The sequence below is a fragment of the Neofelis nebulosa genome, chromosome 6 (assembly GCF_028018385.1).
Source record: "Neofelis nebulosa isolate mNeoNeb1 chromosome 6, mNeoNeb1.pri, whole genome shotgun sequence".
Classification (NCBI taxonomy): domain Eukaryota; kingdom Metazoa; phylum Chordata; class Mammalia; order Carnivora; family Felidae; genus Neofelis; species Neofelis nebulosa.
Window position 1 is genome coordinate 22,363,727 of NC_080787.1, and position 19,575 is coordinate 22,383,301.

At 39.9% G+C, this 19,575-nt stretch overlaps 1 protein-coding gene and 1 long non-coding RNA gene across 2 annotated transcripts in view; both read left to right on the forward strand.

The window, feature by feature from the left end:
* Positions 1-19,575, forward strand: part of LOC131515363 (uncharacterized) — a 327,128-nt gene that overhangs the window by 238,983 nt on the left and 68,570 nt on the right. Inside the window, exons 17-18 of the mRNA XM_058736129.1 lie at positions 15,636-15,809; positions 16,272-16,354. Coding sequence (XP_058592112.1) covers positions 15,636-15,809; positions 16,272-16,354 — 257 coding nt within the window. The remainder of the gene's footprint in view (positions 1-15,635; positions 15,810-16,271; positions 16,355-19,575) is intronic.
* Positions 1-19,575, forward strand: part of LOC131513809 (uncharacterized) — a 48,306-nt gene that overhangs the window by 20,360 nt on the left and 8,371 nt on the right. The window contains exon 2 of the long non-coding RNA XR_009262808.1: positions 16,272-16,354. This is a non-coding gene — a long non-coding RNA (uncharacterized LOC131513809). The remainder of the gene's footprint in view (positions 1-16,271; positions 16,355-19,575) is intronic.

Genomic DNA, 19,575 nt, shown 5'->3' on the forward strand with positions numbered 1-19,575 from the left:
GGTATGAAAAATGGCTAACATTATCATTAGAAATGGTGGAGACCAGAAATCAATGTAATGACATATTCGAAGTGCTGAGGAAATGTCATTCCAGAATTCGTATCTGGCAAAAAACATCCTTCAAAAATTGAGGCTGGTATGAGGACATTTTCAGATGAAGGAAAGCTGAACAAATATTTCTACAGCAGACCAGCACTACAAACAAACCATCAGAACTAGAGAATGTTCTTCAGGCTGGAGGGAAAATGCTACAAGATGATTGACACAGGAGAGTGGAGAAGAACCAAAATGGCACATATAGAGGTAAATACTAAAGACTAATTTTTCTGATACTTTTCTTAAAATGTAACTTACTATTTAAAAAAATAAAATGGCATTCTGTGGTGGAGTTGTAAACCATGTACTGTTAAAAGACATGATTGTGGTTTATATACACAATGGAATACTACGTGGCAATGAGAAAGAATGAAATATGGCCTTTTGTAGCAACGTGGATGGAACTGGAGAGTGTGATGCTAAGTGAAATAAGCCATACAGAGAAAGACAGATACCATATGGTTTCACTCTTATGTGGATCCTGAGAAACTTAGCAGAAACCCATGGGGGAGGGGAAGGAAAAAAAAAAAAAGAGAGGTTAGAGTGGGAGAGAGCCAAAGCATAAGAGACTGTTAAAAACTGAGAACAAACTGAGGGTTGATGGGGGGTGGGAGGGAGAGGAGGGTGGGTGATGGGTATTGAGGAGGGCACCTTTTGGGATGAGCACTGGGTGTTGTATGGAAACCAATTTGACAATAAATTTCATATATTAAAAAAAAAAGACATGATTGTTATCATGGGTGGGGGGTAGGAAATAGAATCAAATTGTGAGCTTATTACATTTGTGAAATGAGAAGCATGAGGCAGACAGTGTGAACTGTCAGGTGTGAAGTGTGAAATTATACAACATTGATGATAACCAGACGTGGATTTAAAAATTTGAATTTAAAAATTCAAATCCATGCTATTAGTCTTGGGTTGAATAGTAGAACCGCCTCAAAGATGTAGAAATAATAGAAAGTAATAGAGGAAAGTGTAGAAACAATAGAGAAAATAAGATATAATAATAAAAACACATGTAAGATACCAAGAAGAAGGCAGGAGAAGTTCAACGTGAAGAGAAAAGAAGCAAAAAACACAACAGCAAGATGGTAGACAAACTCAACCATATGAATAATGGCATAAAATGTCGACTAAATAATTAAATTAAAAAGCTGGGACTGTCGATCTAAATGAAAAGGCAAGACTCCATTATATGCAGTCTATGAGACATGCCCTGTAAATCTGAAGACAAAAGTTTAACTTGGGGCAGCCTGGGTGGCTCAGTCGGTTAAGTGTCTGACTTTGGTTTGAGCCCCACATCAGGCTCTGTGCTGCCAGCTCAGAGCCTGGACCCTGCTTCGGATTCTGTGTCTCCCTCTCTCTTTGCCCCTCCTCTGCACATGTTTTGTCTCTCTCTCTCTCTCTCCTTCAAAAATAAATAAACATTAAAAAAATTTTAAAAAGAAGTTTAACTTGAAGACGAAAGGACAGAAAAACAGAAACCATGGAACTGCTACACAAGAGAAAGCTGATGTGGCCCCATTAATATCTCATATGAGAAATCTAAGAGTAGACTTGGAGACGAATATAAAAGGGACAATTTACCAGGGAGATATAACAATCCTAAATGTGTGCTGAATGACAGAGATGAAACAGCCTTGGAACATCCTGAAACCATAAAATTTCTCAAAGAATATACAGGAGGTGAATTGTTTGATGTTAGTCTTGATGACTGTTTTTGGATTTGGTACCAAAAGCAAAGGAAATAAGCAAAACAAGTCAACAAAACAGAAACAAACAAGTGGGATTACATTGAACTAAATAAGCTTCTACACAACAAAGGTAACCACCAGTGAAATGAAATGAAGATAATCTACCAAATGCGAGAACGATTTGCAAATCATATATTTGATAGAGGAATATATCCAAAATATATGAATAACTTATACAAGTCGATAACAAAAAAAAAATCATGGAAGCTGATTAAGAAATGGGCAGAGGATCTGAATAGACATTTTCCAAGGAAGATATATGGATGACCAGCAGGTAAGATGCAAAGATGCTCAATATGACTCATCATCAGAGAAATGCAAAGAGATGAAAAAGAAATCAGGAAGGATATACAAGATCTGAATGACACTACCAACCAGCCTGATTGAATTGATTTTACAAAACACTTTACCTAAAAACAGCAAAATACACCTTCTTTTCGAGGAAACAGAAGGCATGATAGATCATATATTGGGTAATAAATTAGATCCTAATATATTTTAAAGACTTGAATAGTACAGCATACATTTCTCTGGCTTAATGGAGAAATGTTCAATGTTTCCTTTTATAAATCAGGAACGAGGCAAGGATGTCTAGTGTCATCACTTTATATGCTAGAAGTCATAGCCAGGGCAACAAAACTTTTAGAAGAAAACATAGGAGAAATCTTCATAATCTTGGCAGTTTTCTTAAACAGGAGACAGAAATGACTTACTTTAAAAGAAAAATAAATGATCCATTGGGTTTCAACAAAATTATACTTTTTGTAAGCAAGTTGCCATTGGGAAAAATAAAAAGGCAAGTTAGAAACTGAGGGAAACCAATTGCAGTACATGTATCTAAAAAATGGTTTGTACCCAGACGATATAGAGAACTTTTACATTCACTAATAAGAAGAAAATAACGTACTTTTAAAAAATTATACTTAGAAGTTTCAGAAAAGAATAGATGAAATATGCAGTTAGTTTATATCACCTAAGAATCTTTAGTCATCAGGAAACGCAAGTTAAAACCATGTGTTACTACTTCACGATTACTAATATGCTAACATATATAAAAAAGAAACTACCAAGCATTAATGGTGACTTGGAGGAAACTTTCATACTTTGCTGGTGTGGTACAACCACTTTGGAAAACTGACAGTTTTTTGTTAAATGAAATAAACACCTACAAAAGACCCAGTGATTCCACTGCTATTACAAACAAAAATGAAAAGATGTCCACAAAGAGATTTCAGCATGAATGTTCATAGAAACTTGGTCACAACAGTCAAAACTTTGTAACATCCAAATATCTATTAATAGATGAATTAATAGAGGAGTTCTGGAAGATGGCGGCGTAGGAGGACGCTGGGCTCACCGCGCGTCCTGCTAATCACTTAGATTCCACCTACACCTGCCTAAAGAACCCAGAAAACCGCCAGAGGATTAGCAGAACGGAGTCTCCGGAGCCAAGCGCAGACGAGAGGCCCACGGAAGAGGGTAGGAAGGGCGGCGAGGCGGTGCGCGCTCCACGGACTGGCGGGAGGGAGCCGGGGCGGAGGGGCAGCTCGCCGGCCAAGCAGAGCCCCCGAGTCGGGCTGGCAAAAGCGGAGGGGCCGGACGGACTGTGTTCCGACAGCAAGCGCGACTTAGCGTCTGGGAGGTCAGAAGTTAACAGCTCTGCTCAGAAAGCGGGAAGGCTGGAGGACAAAGGGAGGGAGAGCTGCTGAGCCCCCGGGCGGCAGAGCTCAGCTTGGCGGGGAACAAAGGCGCTCGCCAGCGCCATCTCCCCCGCCCATCCCCCAGCCAAAATCCCAAAGAGAACCAGTTCCTGCCAGGGAACTTGCTCGCTCCGCGCAAACACCCAGCTCTGTGCTTCTGCGGAGCCAAACCTCCGGCAGCGGATCTGACTCCCTCCCGCTGCCACAGGGCCCCTCCTGAAGTGGATCACCTAAGGAGAAGCGAGCTAAGCCTGCCCCTCCCGCCCCCGTGCACCTTGCCTACCCACCCCAGCTAATACGCCAGCTCCCCAGCACCACAAGCCTGGCAGTGTGCAAGTAGACCAGACGGGCCACACCACCCCACAGTGAATCCCACCCCTAGGAGAGGGGAAGAGAAGGCACACACCAGTCTGACTGTGGCCCCAGCGGTGGGCTGGGGGCAGACATCAGGTCGGACTGCGGCCCCGCCCACCAACTCCAGTTATACACCACAGCACGGGGGAAGTGCCCTGCGGGTCCTCACCACTCCAGGGACTGTCCAAAATGACCAAACGGAAGAATTCCCCTCAGAAGAATCTCCAGGAAATAACAACAGCTAATGAACTGATCAAAAAGGATTTAAATAATATAACAGAAAGTGAATTTAGAATAATAGTCATAAAATTAATCGCTGGGCTTGAAAACAGTATACAGGACAGCAGAGAATCTCTTGCTACAGAGATCAAGGGACTAAGGAACAGTCACGAGGAGCTGAAAAACGCTTTAAACGAAATGCAAAACAAAATGGAAACCACGACGGCTCGGATTGAAGAGGCAGAGGAGAGAATAGGTGAACTAGAAGATAAAGTTATGGAGAAAGAGGAAGCTGAAAGAAAGAGAGATAAAAAAATCCAGGAGTATGAGGGGAAAATTAGAGAACTAAGTGATACACTAAAAAGAAATAATATACGCATAATTGGTATCCCAGAGGAGGAAGAGAGAGGGAAAGGTGCTGAAGGGGTACTTGAAGAAATTATAGCTGAGAACTTCCCTGAACTGGGGAAGGAAAAAGGCATTGAAATCCAAGAGGCACAGAGAACTCCCTTCAGACGTAACTTGAATCGATCTTCTGCACAACATATCATAGTGAAACTGGCAAAATACAAGGATAAAGAGAAAATTCTGAAAGCAGCAAGGGATAAACGTGCCCTCACATATAAAGGGAGACCTATAAGACTCGTGACTGATCTCTCCTTTGAAACTTGGCAGGCCAGAAAGGCTTGGCACGATATCTTCAGTGTGCTAAACAGAAAAAATATGCAGCCGAGAATCCTTTATCCAGCAAGTCTGTCATTTAGAATAGAAGGAGAGATAAAGGTCTTCCCAAACAAACAAAAACTGAAGGAATTTGTCACCACGAAACCAGCCCTACAAGAGATCCTAAGGGGGATCCTGTGAGACAAAGTACCAGAGACATCACTACAAGCATAAAACATACAGACATCACAATGACTCTAAACCCGTATCTTTCTATAATAACACTGAATGTAAATGGATTAAATGCGCCAACCAAAAGACATAGGGTATCAGAATGGATAAAAAAACAAGACCCATCTATTTGCTGTCTACAAGAGACTCATTTGAGATCTGAGGACACCTTTAGATTGAGAGTGAGGGGATGGAGAACTATTTATCATGCTACTGGAAGCCAGAAGAAAGCTGGAGTAGCCATACTTATATCAGACAAACTAGACTTTAAATTAAAGGCTGTAACAAGAGATGAAGAAGGGCATTATATAATAATTACAGGGTCTATCCATCAGGAAGAGCTAACAATTATAAATGTCTATGCGCCAAATACTGGAGCCCCCAGATATATAAAACAGTTACTCATAAACATAAGCAACCTTATTGATAAGAATGTGGTCATTGCAGGGGACTTTAACACCCCACTTACAGAAATGGATAGATCATCTAGACACACAGTCAATAAAGAAACAAGGGCCCTGAATGATACATTGGATCAGATGGACTTGACAGATATATTTAGAACTCTGCATCCCAAAGCAACAGAATATACTTTCTTCTCGAGTGCACATGGAACATTCTCCAAGATAGATCATATACTGGGTCACAAAACAGCCCTTCATAAGTTTACAAGAATTGAAATTATACCATGCATACTTTCAGACCACAATGCTATGAAGCTTGAAATCAACCACAGGAAAAAGTCTGGAAAACCTCCAAAAGCATGGAGGTTAAAGAACACCCTACTAACGAATGAGTGGGTCAACCAGGCAATTAGAGAAGAAATTAAAAAATATATGGAAACAAACGAAAACGAAAATACAACAATCCAAACTCTTTGGGACGCAGCGAAGGCAGTCCTGAGAGGAAAATACATTGCAATCCAGGCCTATCTCAAGAAACAAGAAAAATCCCAAATACAAAATCTAACAGCACACCTAAAGGAAATAGAAGCAGAACAGCAAAGGCAGCCTAAACCCAGCAGAAGAAGAGAAATCATAAAGATCAGAGCAGAAATAAACAATATAGAATCTAAAAAAACTGTAGAGCAGATCAACGAAACCAAGAGTTGGTTTTTTGAAAAAATAAACAAAATTGACAAACCTCTAGCCAGGCTTCTCAAAAAGAAAAGGGAGATGACCCAAATAGATAAAATCATGAATGAAAATGGAATTATTACAACCAATCCCTCAGAGATACAAACAATTATCAGGGAATACTATGAAAAATTATATGCCAACAAATTGGACAACCTTGAAGAAATGGACAAATTCCTAAACACCCACACTCTTCCAAAACTCAATCAGGAGGAAATAGAAAGCTTGAACAGACCCATAACCAGTGAAGAAATTGAATCGGTTATCAAAAATCTCCCAACAAATAAGAGTCCAGGACCAGATGGCTTCCCAGGGGAGTTCTACCAGACGTTTAAAGCAGAGATAATACCTATCCTTCTCAAGCTATTCCAAGAAATAGAAAGGGAAGGAAAACTTCCAGACTCATTCTATGAAGCCAGTATTACTTTGATTCCTAAACCAGACAGAGACCCAGTAAAAAAAGAGAACTACAGGCCAATATCCCTGATGAATATGGATGCAAAAATTCTCAATAAGATACTAGCAAATCGAATTCAACAGCATATAAAAAGAATTATTCACCATGATCAAGTGGGATTCATTCCTGGGATGCAGGGCTGGTTCAACATTCGCAAATCGATCAACGTGATACATCACATTAACAAAAAAAAAGAGAAGAACCATATGATCCTGTCAATCGATGCAGAAAAGGCCTTTGACAAAATCCAGCACCCTTTCTTAATAAAAACCCTTGAGAAAGTCGGGATAGAAGGAACATACTTAAAGATCATAAAAGCCATTTATGAAAAGCCCACAGCTAACATCATCCTCAATGGGGAAAAACTGAGAGCTTTTTCCCTGAGATCAGGAACACGACAGGGATGCCCACTCTCACCGCTGTTGTTTAATATAGTGCTGGAAGTTCTAGCATCAGCAATCAGACAACAAAAGGAAATCAAAGGCATCCAAATTGGCAAAGATGAAGTCAAGCTTTCGCTTTTTGCAGATGACATGATATTATACATGGAAAATCCGATAGACTCCACCAAAAGTCTGCTAGAACTGATACATGAATTCAGCAAAGTTGCAGGATACAAAATCAATGTACAGAAATCAGTTGCATTCTTATACACTAACAATGAAGCAACAGAAAGACAAATAAAGAAACTGATCCCATTCACAATTGCACCAAGAAGCATAAAATACCTAGGAATAAATCTAACCAAAGATGTAAAAGATCTGTATGCTGAAAACTATAGAAAGCTTATGCAGGTAATTGAAGAAGATATAAAGAAATGGAAAGACATTCCCTGCTCATGGATTGGAAGAATAAATATTGTCAAAATGTCAATACTACCCAAAGCTATCTACACATTCAATGCAATCCCAATCAAAATTGCACCAGCATTCTTCTTGAAACTAGAACAAGCAATCCTAAAATTCATATGGAACCACAAAAGGCCCCGAATAGCCAAAGTAATTTTGAAGAAGAAGACCAAAGCAGGAGGCATCACAATCCCAGACTTTAGCCTCTACTACAAAGCTGTCATCATCAAGACAGCATGGTATTGGCATAAAAACAGACACATAGACCAATGGAATCGAATAGAAACCCCAGAACTAGACCCACAAACGTATGGCCAACTCATTTTTGACAAAGCAGGAAAGAACATCCAATGGAAAAAAGACAGTCTCTTTAACAAATGGTGCTGGGAGAACTGGACAGCAACATGCAGAAGGTTGAAACTAGACCACTTTCTCACACCATTCACAAAAATAAACTCAAAATGGATAAAGGACCTGAATGTGAGACAGGAAACCATCAAAACCTTAGAGGAGAAAGCAGGAAAAGACCTCTCTGACCTCAGCCGTAGCAATCTCTTACTCAGCACATCCCCAAAGGCAAGGGAATTAAAAGCAAAAGTGAATTACTGGGACCTTATGAAGATAAAAAGCTTCTGCACAGCAAAGGAAACAACCAACAAAACTAAAAGGCAACCAACGGAATGGGAAAAGATATTTGCAAATGACACATCGGACAAAGGGCTAGTATCCAAAATCTATAAAGAGCTCATCAAACTCCACACCCGAAAAACAAATAACCCAGTGAAGAAATGGGCAGAAAACATGAATAGACACTTCTCTAAAGAAGACATCCGGATGGCCAACAGGCACATGAAAAGATGTTCAACGTCGCTCCTCATCAGGGAAATACAAATCAAAACCACACTCAGATACCACCTCACGCCAGTCAGAGTGGCCAAAATGAAGAAATCAGGAGACTATAGATGCTGGAGAGGATGTGGAGAAACGGGAACCCTCTTGCACTGTTGGTGGGAATGCAAATTGGTGCAGCCGCTCTGGAAAGCAGGGTGGAGGTTCCTCAGAAAATTAAAAATAGACTACCCTATGACCCAGCAATAGCACTGCTAGGAATTTATCCAAGGGATACAGGAGTACTGATGCATAGGGGCACTTGTACCCCAATGTTTATAGCAGCACTCTCAACAATAGCCAAATTATGGAAAGAGCCTAAATGTCCATCAACTGATGAATGGATAAAGAAATTGTGGTTTATATACACAATGGAATACTACGTGGCAATGAGAAAAAATGAAATATGGCCTTTTGTAGCAACGTGGATGGAACTGGAGAGTGTGATGCTAAGTGAAATAAGCCATACAGAGAAAGACAGATACCATATGGTTTCACTCTTATGTGGATCCTGAGAAACGTAACAGAAACCCATGGGGGAGGGGAAGGGAAAAAAAAAAAAAGAGGTTAGAGTGGGAGAGAGCCAAAGCATAAGAGACTGTTAAAAACTGAGAACAAACTGAGGGTTGATGGGGGGTGGGAGGGAGGGCAGGGTGGGTGATGGGTATTGAGGAGGGCACCTTTTGGGATGAGCACTGGGTGTTGTATGGAAACCAATTTGACAGTAAATTTCATATATTAAAAAATAAAAAAAAAATAGATGAATTAATAAATAAATTGCAGTACAATCATAAGAAGGATGGTTACTCATAATAAAAAAGTGATGAGTATCAAAATATTGTTCTGGGTAGAAGGAGTCTGAGACAAAAGAGTAGATACTATATCATTCCATATGTATGAATGTTAAACATAGTTCTAATCTATAATGGTAGAAATCAGATAAGTGGTCGCCAGGAGTGAGGGAGTGAGTGTGAGTGTGTGTGCGTGTGTGTGTGTGTGTGTGTGTGTGCGTGTGTGTTGGCGATGGAAGGATTGACTGCAAAGGACATGGGGGGATTTTGGGAGGTGATGCTAAATGCATTATATTTTACTTGTGGTGGGAATAAATGGGTGCATATGTTTGTCAATTGAATATGTATATTTTATTGGATATAAATTATCACCCGGCACTTTGATTTTAAAAATAACAGGACTGGATTCAGCGATTGTGGATTTAGCCAGGGAAAATACAGAGTGTGTGGTCGCAAAGTTGCCAGTAACATTATCATCTGATTCAAGTGTTAACAGGTGCAAGAATAAGGGGGTCCTCGCCTTCTACCACAAACGTAGCAGGTGGAGTTAGCGTATGAGGTGGGTACCTGTATGAAGGAAGTCTGTGGTGATCCAATATTCCTCCTTTGATCTTATTACCACTCCTGCCTCCAGTCTGAATTCACTGGTTCATATGCCTAGTTGGGCTAGTAACAAAAAAATGTTTCAACATCTTTTAAAGGCTTCACCCAGCCTCCAGTTTACTTCAGACTGGCCCTAAATATTGAGAAGTGCAGGCAGAACTTGGGTGTATCCTTTTCTAGTTTTGAGTATTATGCTTCTACCCCTTCTCTCCATCTTGTGAATTGTGGTTATTGAGTCCTTTGTGATCTAACCAGGAACAGGACAGAGCTGAAGGCAGAGAAGGGCTTATTTCTTTGGTGTTGTCAAATGGCAGAAACTGTTAGGTTTTTAAAACATGTCCTATTCTCTCATGGGACACTTTTATGCTTTCTTTAGACATACACTTCCATATCTTTCCCTTTGCCAGGGGTCTCTCACTTTGCGCTTTTTTTTTTTTTTTTTTTTTTTTACCGCTCCTTTATTAGACCAGACACTGTGTGGTGCACTTCTAACTTTGTCCTTTTTGCCTATGCCTACACTCTGGAGAAAGTAATCATAATTGAATAGGGTAGCACATACAGTAAGGAAGGAAATACCAAGATAAATGAATATCATCCTACGCCAATCAGCAACACAAAGAAAAGGAGGGAGTAGAAAAGTAAAATGAATAAAAAAGAAATAAAATAAAACATATAATATTTTAATAATGTGATAATTTCCCCATTAAAAGATCTGTCTAAGTGAATTAGAAAGAAAGCCCCAACTATACAGTACTTACAGTAAACAAGCATAACATAGTTAAAGAAATGTTGAACACCTATGGATGAACTGATACCAGAAAATTCGAACAAAAATAAAGCTGTCCCAGGAAACAATGTCCATATCAGGAAAGTTGACATTTGAGGTTTAAACAGGTCTAAACAGTAAAAGAACATTTTATAATGATAAGAGGTATCATTTATGAAAAAGATATAATATGACACAATTTATATGCATCAAATAACACAACAGTTGAGAATAAAATGTAACCTAATCTTGTTAGGTTTTGTATCTATGACAGACATATGTGAAATACAATAATAGAGGCCACTGTCTCTTATCATCATAGAATAATGTTATGAATTAGTAATTCAGAGGTGATCTACTGGTGGCAAGGATTTAGAAAAATAGATTTTCTTATAAATTGTTATGGAAATATATACATATATGTATATATGTACATATATATATATGCTTATATATTTACATATGTAAATACATATGCAAGCTTTTGGAAAGCAATCTGACAACATCTATTAGCATTTAAAATATGAGCACTCATTGACCCAGCAATCTCACCTTGGAAACCCATCCACAGGAATAAAAGCACTTGTAATGGATTTTACTGTCACATTCTTTTTGGTAAGAATATAAAAATAAAGGCACCTGGGTGGCTCAGACAGCTGAGCATCCAACTCTTGATTTCGGCTCAGGTCATGATCTTAGGGTCATGGGACTGAGTCCTGCTTCAGGCTCTACATTGAGTGTGGGTCCTGCTTTCAATTCTCTCTCTCTTTCTGCCCCTCCCCCATTCACACACACACTCTCTCTCTCTTAAATAAATAAATAAATAAATAAATAAATATCAAAATGAAGAAAAATGAATGTCATCAGTAGGGAATGGTTAAATAAGTCAAGCGACATCTGCAGTGTTAATATATTATGTAGCCATCGAATATAATAAATTAGAGCTCTAATAATTGAAGGGAATTCCATCAGATACTGCTGAGAAAGGGTATAGGCAGGTATATACAATATATAAAATGCTTTTTGTGTAACAATGAATATCACCTCTATCAATGTATTGTCCCTGTGTTCACATATGTGTGTGCATGTATAGATCTGGTTAAATGAGCACAGAGAGGATAAAACGTGTTATGTGGAGCGGGTGGGATGGAAAGGTGTTAGGGGACTGTGGATGGAAGATATGAAGGAGGATCAAGGGGAAAATTTCATTTAAAAAAATTTTTTTTAACGTTTATTCACTTTTTGAGAGACAGAGACAGAGTGTGAGCAGGGCAGGGGGCAGAGAGAGAGAGAGAGAGAGAGAGACAGGAAAACACAGAATCGGAAGTAGGCTCCAGGCTCCGAGCTGTCATCACAGAGCCCGACGGGGGCCTTGAAGTCACAAACTGTGAGATCATGACCTGAGCTGAAGTCAGACACTTAACCGACTGAGCCCCCCAGGCACCCCGGGAAAAATTCATTTTAAGTAACATACTGTTAGACGTGTATTTTATGACTCATAGAGATGACCATGATTTCTTATTATATGAAAAAAAAAAAACACTTGTGGACAAAAGTATACGGCATGATTCTGTTTCAGTTAAAACTCACCACTTCTCTGTGTATCTGTCCGTCTATCGATTTGCTTATACATTTGCATTTGGGAAAGTGATGAAACATATGGATGAAAAGAGGAAGGAATGGCTATAAAATCTTCTTAACAAGGTAGAAGACAGTGGCAAATGATTAGCTGTGAGTCACAGTAGGGAAGGAAAAGTCATGGAGGAGATTTTGAGTCTGGGTGGCTTAGCGAAGTGGTGAAAAGAAATAGGAAACAAAGGGAAGGAGTCCTTTGAGAGAAATGATTTTTGGTTTTGTTTGTATGTCTAACCCTGGGGTGGAAGGAGGACTCCCTAGTGTCACCATTGTTTACCCGAATGGCAGTGGGGGAGTATGAAAGACAATCATGCCCAGAACCTCACGAGTTCCTTATTTACTTACAGTTTGTTTCTATGCACTTCATTTGACTATATAGTGTGGAAAAAATTTGTAAGCTTATAAGCAAAAAGAGAAGCAATAAAGCAAAACATTGATACTCATGATTATATAAGATTGAAAACCACCTCATACGCGCGCACACACACACACACACACACACACACACACACCTGTCAAAGAAATTAGCAGGCAAACTACGAACAGAAAAAATATTTGAGCCAGTGTGCCAGGCAAAGATAAATATGATGTGGAAAGATAAAAATTCTAAAGAAAATGTTAAATACTCCAGCTGAAAAAAAATGAAGGAAGAGTACGTTACAACACAAAAGGCATACATGCTCAACAAGCATAAAATAATTCACATTTTTTTTTTAGAATTAGAAATTGCAAATTAAAATAACAATGAGGGGTGCCTGGGTGGATCTGTCGGTTAAGCATCCGACTTTGGCTCAGGTCATGATCTCACGGTTTGTGAGTTCCATCCCCGCGTGGGGCTCTGTGCTGACAGCTCAGAGCCTGGAGCCTGCTTCCGATTCTGTGTCTCCCTCTTTCTCTGCCCCCTCCCCTGCTTGTGCTCTGTGTCTATTTCTCTCAAAAATAAATAAATATTAAAAAAAACTATAAAAAATAAAATAAAATAACAACGAAATGTTTTTGTCTACCAAGTAGGCAAAACTGGAAAATATGGTGGGAGTCCGTTTTGGCAAGCATGTGAGTAAATTGGACACTCTCATCCATTGCTGGCTGCAGTTAGAATATTGACAGTTCTTACTGTGAATCCTGTGTTTGATTTAGTATTCCTGATCTTAGATACTCACCTGTGAAAATAAGCACAGAGAAGTGTAAAGATTTTTTGTGAAATGTGTTCAATATGATGTGAATATACAACCAAGGGGTGGTTGGCTTAAGTGAAAAAAAAAATGACATATTGCTGCAGAGCGATTAAAAATCAGGCTTGAAAGAATATTTAATAACAAGAAACAATGGAGAATGGTATATACACGATGATCATAATCTTATAAAAATTATATTATGTACATATTTATAAAATGTATAACATTTGTTACATAAGGTGTACAATTACATGAAGTGTACATTGATGATTATTAATGTATACGTATTTACTATATACGTCTTTACAAATAGGAAGGTAGGTTATAGAACAAAAAACATTTTACATAAAAACAAAGGAATTGTTTAATTAAGACTTTTAGGAGACTGTCTCTTTGGTAGGGACTTTATCACCTGGACACACACAGTATTACTACATTTTAACATACAGCAATACAAATTCCGTTACATCAGAAATTGTTCCTGGTTGGCAGAATTTTTAAGATGGTTTCCCAAAAATGTCCAAGGACTCATCCCCAGAAGCTGATCATCAGGAGGGAGACGACCTGGGTGAACCGAACCTAATTACACGAACCTTTAAAGGACAGAACTTTCTCAGGTGGGTAAGCAGAAGAGGAAGCCGAAGGAGAAGCTGGAGACATTCAAAGTGTCAGGATGCATCCTGTGGTTGTTGGCTCAGAGGAAACTTCGAGGAATGCGTGAGAAGGAAAAAAAAACCTCTACCAGCAAGCAGCAAGCTCACAACAGGATCCCAAGACCCAGATGAGAACTGCAGCCCTGCCTGATAACATTGATTTTGACCTGGTAAGATTTGAAGAAGCAGAACCAGCTGGGCCGTGCTATGCTCGGATTTCTGACCTGCAAAAGATGTAAGCGAATATATGAATAGTAAGTCGCGAAGTTGTGGAAATGTGTTCCAGCAGCAATAAAAAATGCATGTATTATTCAATGTTTAAAAAAGTGTAGAGGTAGAAAATGGGGTGCGGTTCTCCCACAAGGTGTGAAACGGGTAAATGCGTGGGCTTTGAGAACAAATAGAATTGGACCTAGGTTTCAGACTTTTTACTGGCTAGCTGTCTGATTTGTGCAAGTTCTTTGATCTGAGTCTCAGTTTCCAAGTCTGTAACACTTTTGTGTGAGTGTGTGTGTGTGTGTGTGTGTGTGTGTGTGTGTCTGTGGTAAACATCATAATATATATGAAGCTCTTCAAAAATGCTAAAAGTTTATTCTATTATTTCATATTTTTATATTCCACCCACCAACTGTGCACTGCGAATTTAGATTATAAGCCTTTGAAAGTAATGATGTATTTGGGACATGTGGCTGGCTCAGTCATTTGAGGGTCTGATCCTCGGTGGCACCTCATATCATGATCTCAAGGTGGTGGGATTGAGCCTGGTATCGGGCTCCACACTGAGCTTGGAGCCTGCTTAAGACTCTCTCTCTCTCTCTCTCTCTCTCTCTCTCTCTCTCTCCCCCTCTGCCCTTCCCCCCTCAAATAAAAAATATAATTAAAAAATAAAATAACAATATATTTAAAGTGTGAAACCATTTCCTTGCTTTCTGTCTTTCTTATATTGATTTTGACCACACCAACCACACTATCAATGAATTCTGTTTAGAAACAAAATAAGGAAGTTCTTTTAAAGGTTTACATGACCCTCATCTCAATAGACTAAAGTGCCAGGCTTCTGACACAAGGGGCCCTTAACCATTTGACTCTCCCTGAAGAAGGACGTTTTTTGGTATCTGCCTTCAGTTTAGCATCGTGTACTGGGAGCAGAGTCAGAAAATACAGTACAAACTTGCTGTTCAAAAATGCATGGGCCACAAAGACCTTGACTGGGGAGAAGAGGCCGGCTGGGTCATCTTTAGGGAGAAGAAAGTTTTTTTTTAAAGCATGCAGACACGGAGATGATGTCCAAAAATATTTGCACTATGGAAATCTCCTTAAAAAAATGTCCACAAGGGCAACTCCAAAGGCCAGGATGAAAATATTTAGTCCCTGGAATGGGAGAGGAGGACAAGCAGTAATCCTTTGGCTGCTTATGGTGTATGATGCGTGTATACTCAAAAAAAGTTGTTGGGTCAACCTTATGGGAATGATCGGTAATTTAAGAAATAGTCTCCAACTCACACTCTTTCAGATCCTGTGTTAAACACTGCAGAAGAAACAAGATGAACGAGGCACATTGTCTGCAGAGTTTTATTGTTGTTGTCGTTGTTGTTACTTTGGTTTGTTTGCGAAGAGTTATGGTTCTGGAGCAGTAGTTCTCAACTGGTGATGTCTTGCTCCCCAGGAAGCATTCGGCAACGCCCGGAGACATTTTTGGTTGCAGCAAGTGGGGGAGGGGTGGAGGAGTGGAAGGTACTGCCGGCAGCCCGTGGGGTAGAGGCCAGAAATGCTGCTAAACAGTTTAGAAAACACGGGGCAGCCCCCATAACGAAGAATGATCCAATCCAAAATGTCAACAGTGCTGAGGTTGAGAAACTCCAGGATAAGTCACGCATCATATGAGAAAGTTAGCTCACGTGGCAAATCCTGGGTACAGACGGGAACAGAACTTTTTAGCCTCAAGGTTTTATATTAGAACACTGGTATGAGGTGCAGAGGAGTGTCTTTGAAAACTCGATCCCAGAAAAACTAGCTGATAATGGAGAATCCTACCCGGATGTGGGTAGGAAAGCGGATCGGACTGCTGCTTGTAAATTGCATCCCCCGTGGGGTGGCCACTGGTAGAGTTCTACTTGAGGTTCATACATCGACTGCATTAAAATTGGGAGGATAGAACATCTTAGAGCCTCCTTACAGTTCTTGGATTTATCCCCATTTGTCGGGCTTTACATACATTCTTAGATTACAGTAGTATAAGCTTACATGGCCTCTGAAGTGAAAATCTGTGATACATTTTCCCACCTTTTGTTTTTAACCCTAGGAAGCATTTCTAATAAATTTGGTCCCTGCCCTACGGACTGTGATCTCAATCTCTTAAAAGAAGACCGTGAATTACACAAGAAGGTAAGATGAAAGCCGTAGAGTTGGCTTTGGAAAGACCATGAAAACAGCAGCCCCTGATTATTAACTATGATTTCTTAAAATATATTTACAGGTAGAAAGTAATTTGGTCTTCAAAGCAGGGTTTGAAGTGTGGGACATGCTAAAGCAGCTGACGTTTGTGAAATCAGTAATGCCAATAAATTTTTATTACATCCGAATCAGACTTCTTTAAGCTGTTGAAGACTTTAGTTAATCAGTCTACAAGACTCTTTCCAGCTCTGGCAGGGTGATTAGAAAACGTGCTGATTGTACTGCATTTTATTTGGCCTGATCAAGGCTGCCATGAAGTCTGTTCAGAAACTGTCTTGATGCATTTATATAAATTACGTAGCCTGGGTTTTCTAATGTTGACGAAATGAATTTTACCAGCGTCACTGAATCCAGTTTTTAGATAATCAGCCGTTTTCAAAGTCCATATCTGCATACAGCAAGTGACTTTGGGTTTTAAGTATTCAGACAACTTGGCCCCAGCTAGGAAAGGGAAATGAAGAGATTGTCCTCCAACCCTGCCTTTTCCCATATGAATTACTTGCATCATCTTAATTTTCCACTTTCCTGACTAAATAGATATAGGTCTATAGAATCAACTTGCTGCCTTACTCTCAAGACTGACTTTAAAGTCAGTTTTCATTTCTAAATAGTGGACCACCATCTAACCAAATGAATGGCTAAGTTTTTAATGTTTAGATGAATACCACAACATTCACAACTGCTATTGTTTTTTTTTAAATTTTATTTTACTTTTTCCTTATTTATTTTTTTAAGTTTATTTGAGAAAGAGAGAGAAAGAGAGAGAGAGAGAGGAGAGAGAGAGAGAGAGAGAGGGAGAGAGAGAGAGAGAGAGAGAGAGAGAGGAAGGGGCAGAAAGATAGAATCCCAAGAAGGCTTAGCCCTGTCAGTGCAGAGCCTGATGCGGGGCTCAATCTCATGAACTGTGAGATCATGACCTGAGCCGAAATCAAGAGTTGGAGGCTTAAATGACTGAGCCACCCAGGCACCCCTAAATTTTATTTTGGAGACAGAAGAGAGAGAGAGAGAGAGCACAAGCTGGGGAGAGGGGCAAAGGGAGAGAGAGAGAATTTTAAACAGGCTCCACACAGTGCAGGGCCCGATGAGCCAGATGGGGGCTTGATCCCACGACCCTGAAGTCAAGAGTCAGACACTCAACTGACTGAACCACCCAGGCGCCCACCCCAACAATCACTATTGTTTCTATCACGGTCTATATTTTAAAAGGAAGCTTAGGAATCAAAAATTTAGTGAAATTTGTAACGATGACATTTGAACTGAAGTATTTACTGAGTGCTTGCAAATTACCGGGTTCCAGGAAATGTTCTCAGTCCTCTGGATGGAAGGGCTCATCTTGTTCTCACAACAAACTAATGGGATAGATGCTACCATTATCATCATTTTCCCTGTTTTATCGGTGAGGCAAATAAGGAGATGGAGTGAATTAGCCTAAATAACATTGCCAGTAAGTGCACAGCTTTGAATCCAGACTGTTTCTGGCATCCATATTTGTATCCATCATGAAATAATACTTCAGAAAAGTTGTGAATTTTTTTCTCCTTTCAGCCAGGTATACATGTTCTACTTCTGGGGTCTTATGCCTTATTTGAAAGCCTGGAATAAGGAAACAAAGGACAATTTCCTAGGAAGGAAAAAAGCTCATGTCCTTTTACACATATTACATATTAGGTACTATTACACATTTGTATGTACACTTTTTGGAAAGATCAAAAAAGGATATGCCCATGAGGCTTCTAGGATATTGTGGATCAAATATTAGTCTCTTAAGTATTTTTGTGAATTTTCATACTACTTACTGAATTTAAACCTTGGGATGAGAAGAAAGGCTGAAATAGATAAGGTGAGAAAGATTACAATCATCCAGAAAACCTGAAGCTCGTCTGTATATTTTCTGAGTTTGCATGTTCAATTAAGGAATTTTTTTTTCATCTTATTTTTAATATTATATTCCAAAATTTGTGAGTCAATTGCTTGGGATATTATGCTCTTCCCTGGGGTCAGGCACTTTGAGAAGGTGTCTTAACTGAATTGCTTTAGGAAGGAGTTTGTTCTTGTCGGGAATATGTCTAAGTGAAGTCAGTGCTGTGAAATGACAGAGCCAGATACACACGGGCCACCCAGAAACAAGTGATCGAGTGCTGTGGACAAGGGCGATTAAACCTCCTACTAAACCTAAATCTAAAACTCCCTACTCCAAGTTAAGTGTTTTCCTTTTTTTCTCATCTCGGCATGGTTATTAAAGATTAATTTAGATCTTCAACTGACGTTAAAGATCCAACCTAGGCAATTTACCGGGTGGCTGTGGGCCAATGAGGTTCATGTTCAACTTCACGTGGGAAACATCGGTTTTCCAAATACCACGTGCCCAGAAAACAATCAGAATTTGTGGTCTCAAGTGGCCAGAAATGTTAGTTGTCCTCTGGGGGTGGGGGGGGGGGAGGAAGAACCTAGGGGGTTGGTTACTCAATTTAGAGTTTTCTCTAGATAAATTCTACCCACCCAAGGATAGCTTATTTCTCCCTGGGCATTGCTAATGGAAAGCCTGTCTTGAAAAATTCTCTGGTCATCCCAAAAGGTGCCCTCCTCAATACCCATCACCCACCCTCCCCTCCCTCCCACCCCCCATCAACCCTCAGTTTGTTCTCAGTTTTTTTTTTTTTTTTTTTTTTTTTTTTTTTAAATTTTTTTTCAACGTTTATTTATTTTTGGGACAGAGAGAGACAGAGCATGAACGGGGGAGGGGCAGAGAGAGGGAGACACAGAATCGGAAACAGGCTCCAGGCTCTGAGCCATCAGCCCAGAGCCTGACGCGGGGCTCGAACTCACGGACCGTGAGATCGTGACCTGGCTGAAGTTGGACGCCCAACCGACTGCGCCACCCAGGCGGCCCAGTTTGTTCTCAGTTTTTAACAGTCTCTTATGCTTTGGCTCTCTCCCACTCTAACCTCTTTTTTTTTTTTTTTTTCTTCCCCTCCCCCATGGGTCTCTGTTAAGTTTCTCAGGATCCACATAAGAGTGAAACCATATGGTATCTGTCTTTCTCTGTATGGCTTATTTCACTTAGCATCACACTCTCCAGTTCCATCCACGTTGCTACAAAAGGCCATATTTCATTCTTTCTCATTGCCACGTAGTATTCCATTGTGTATATA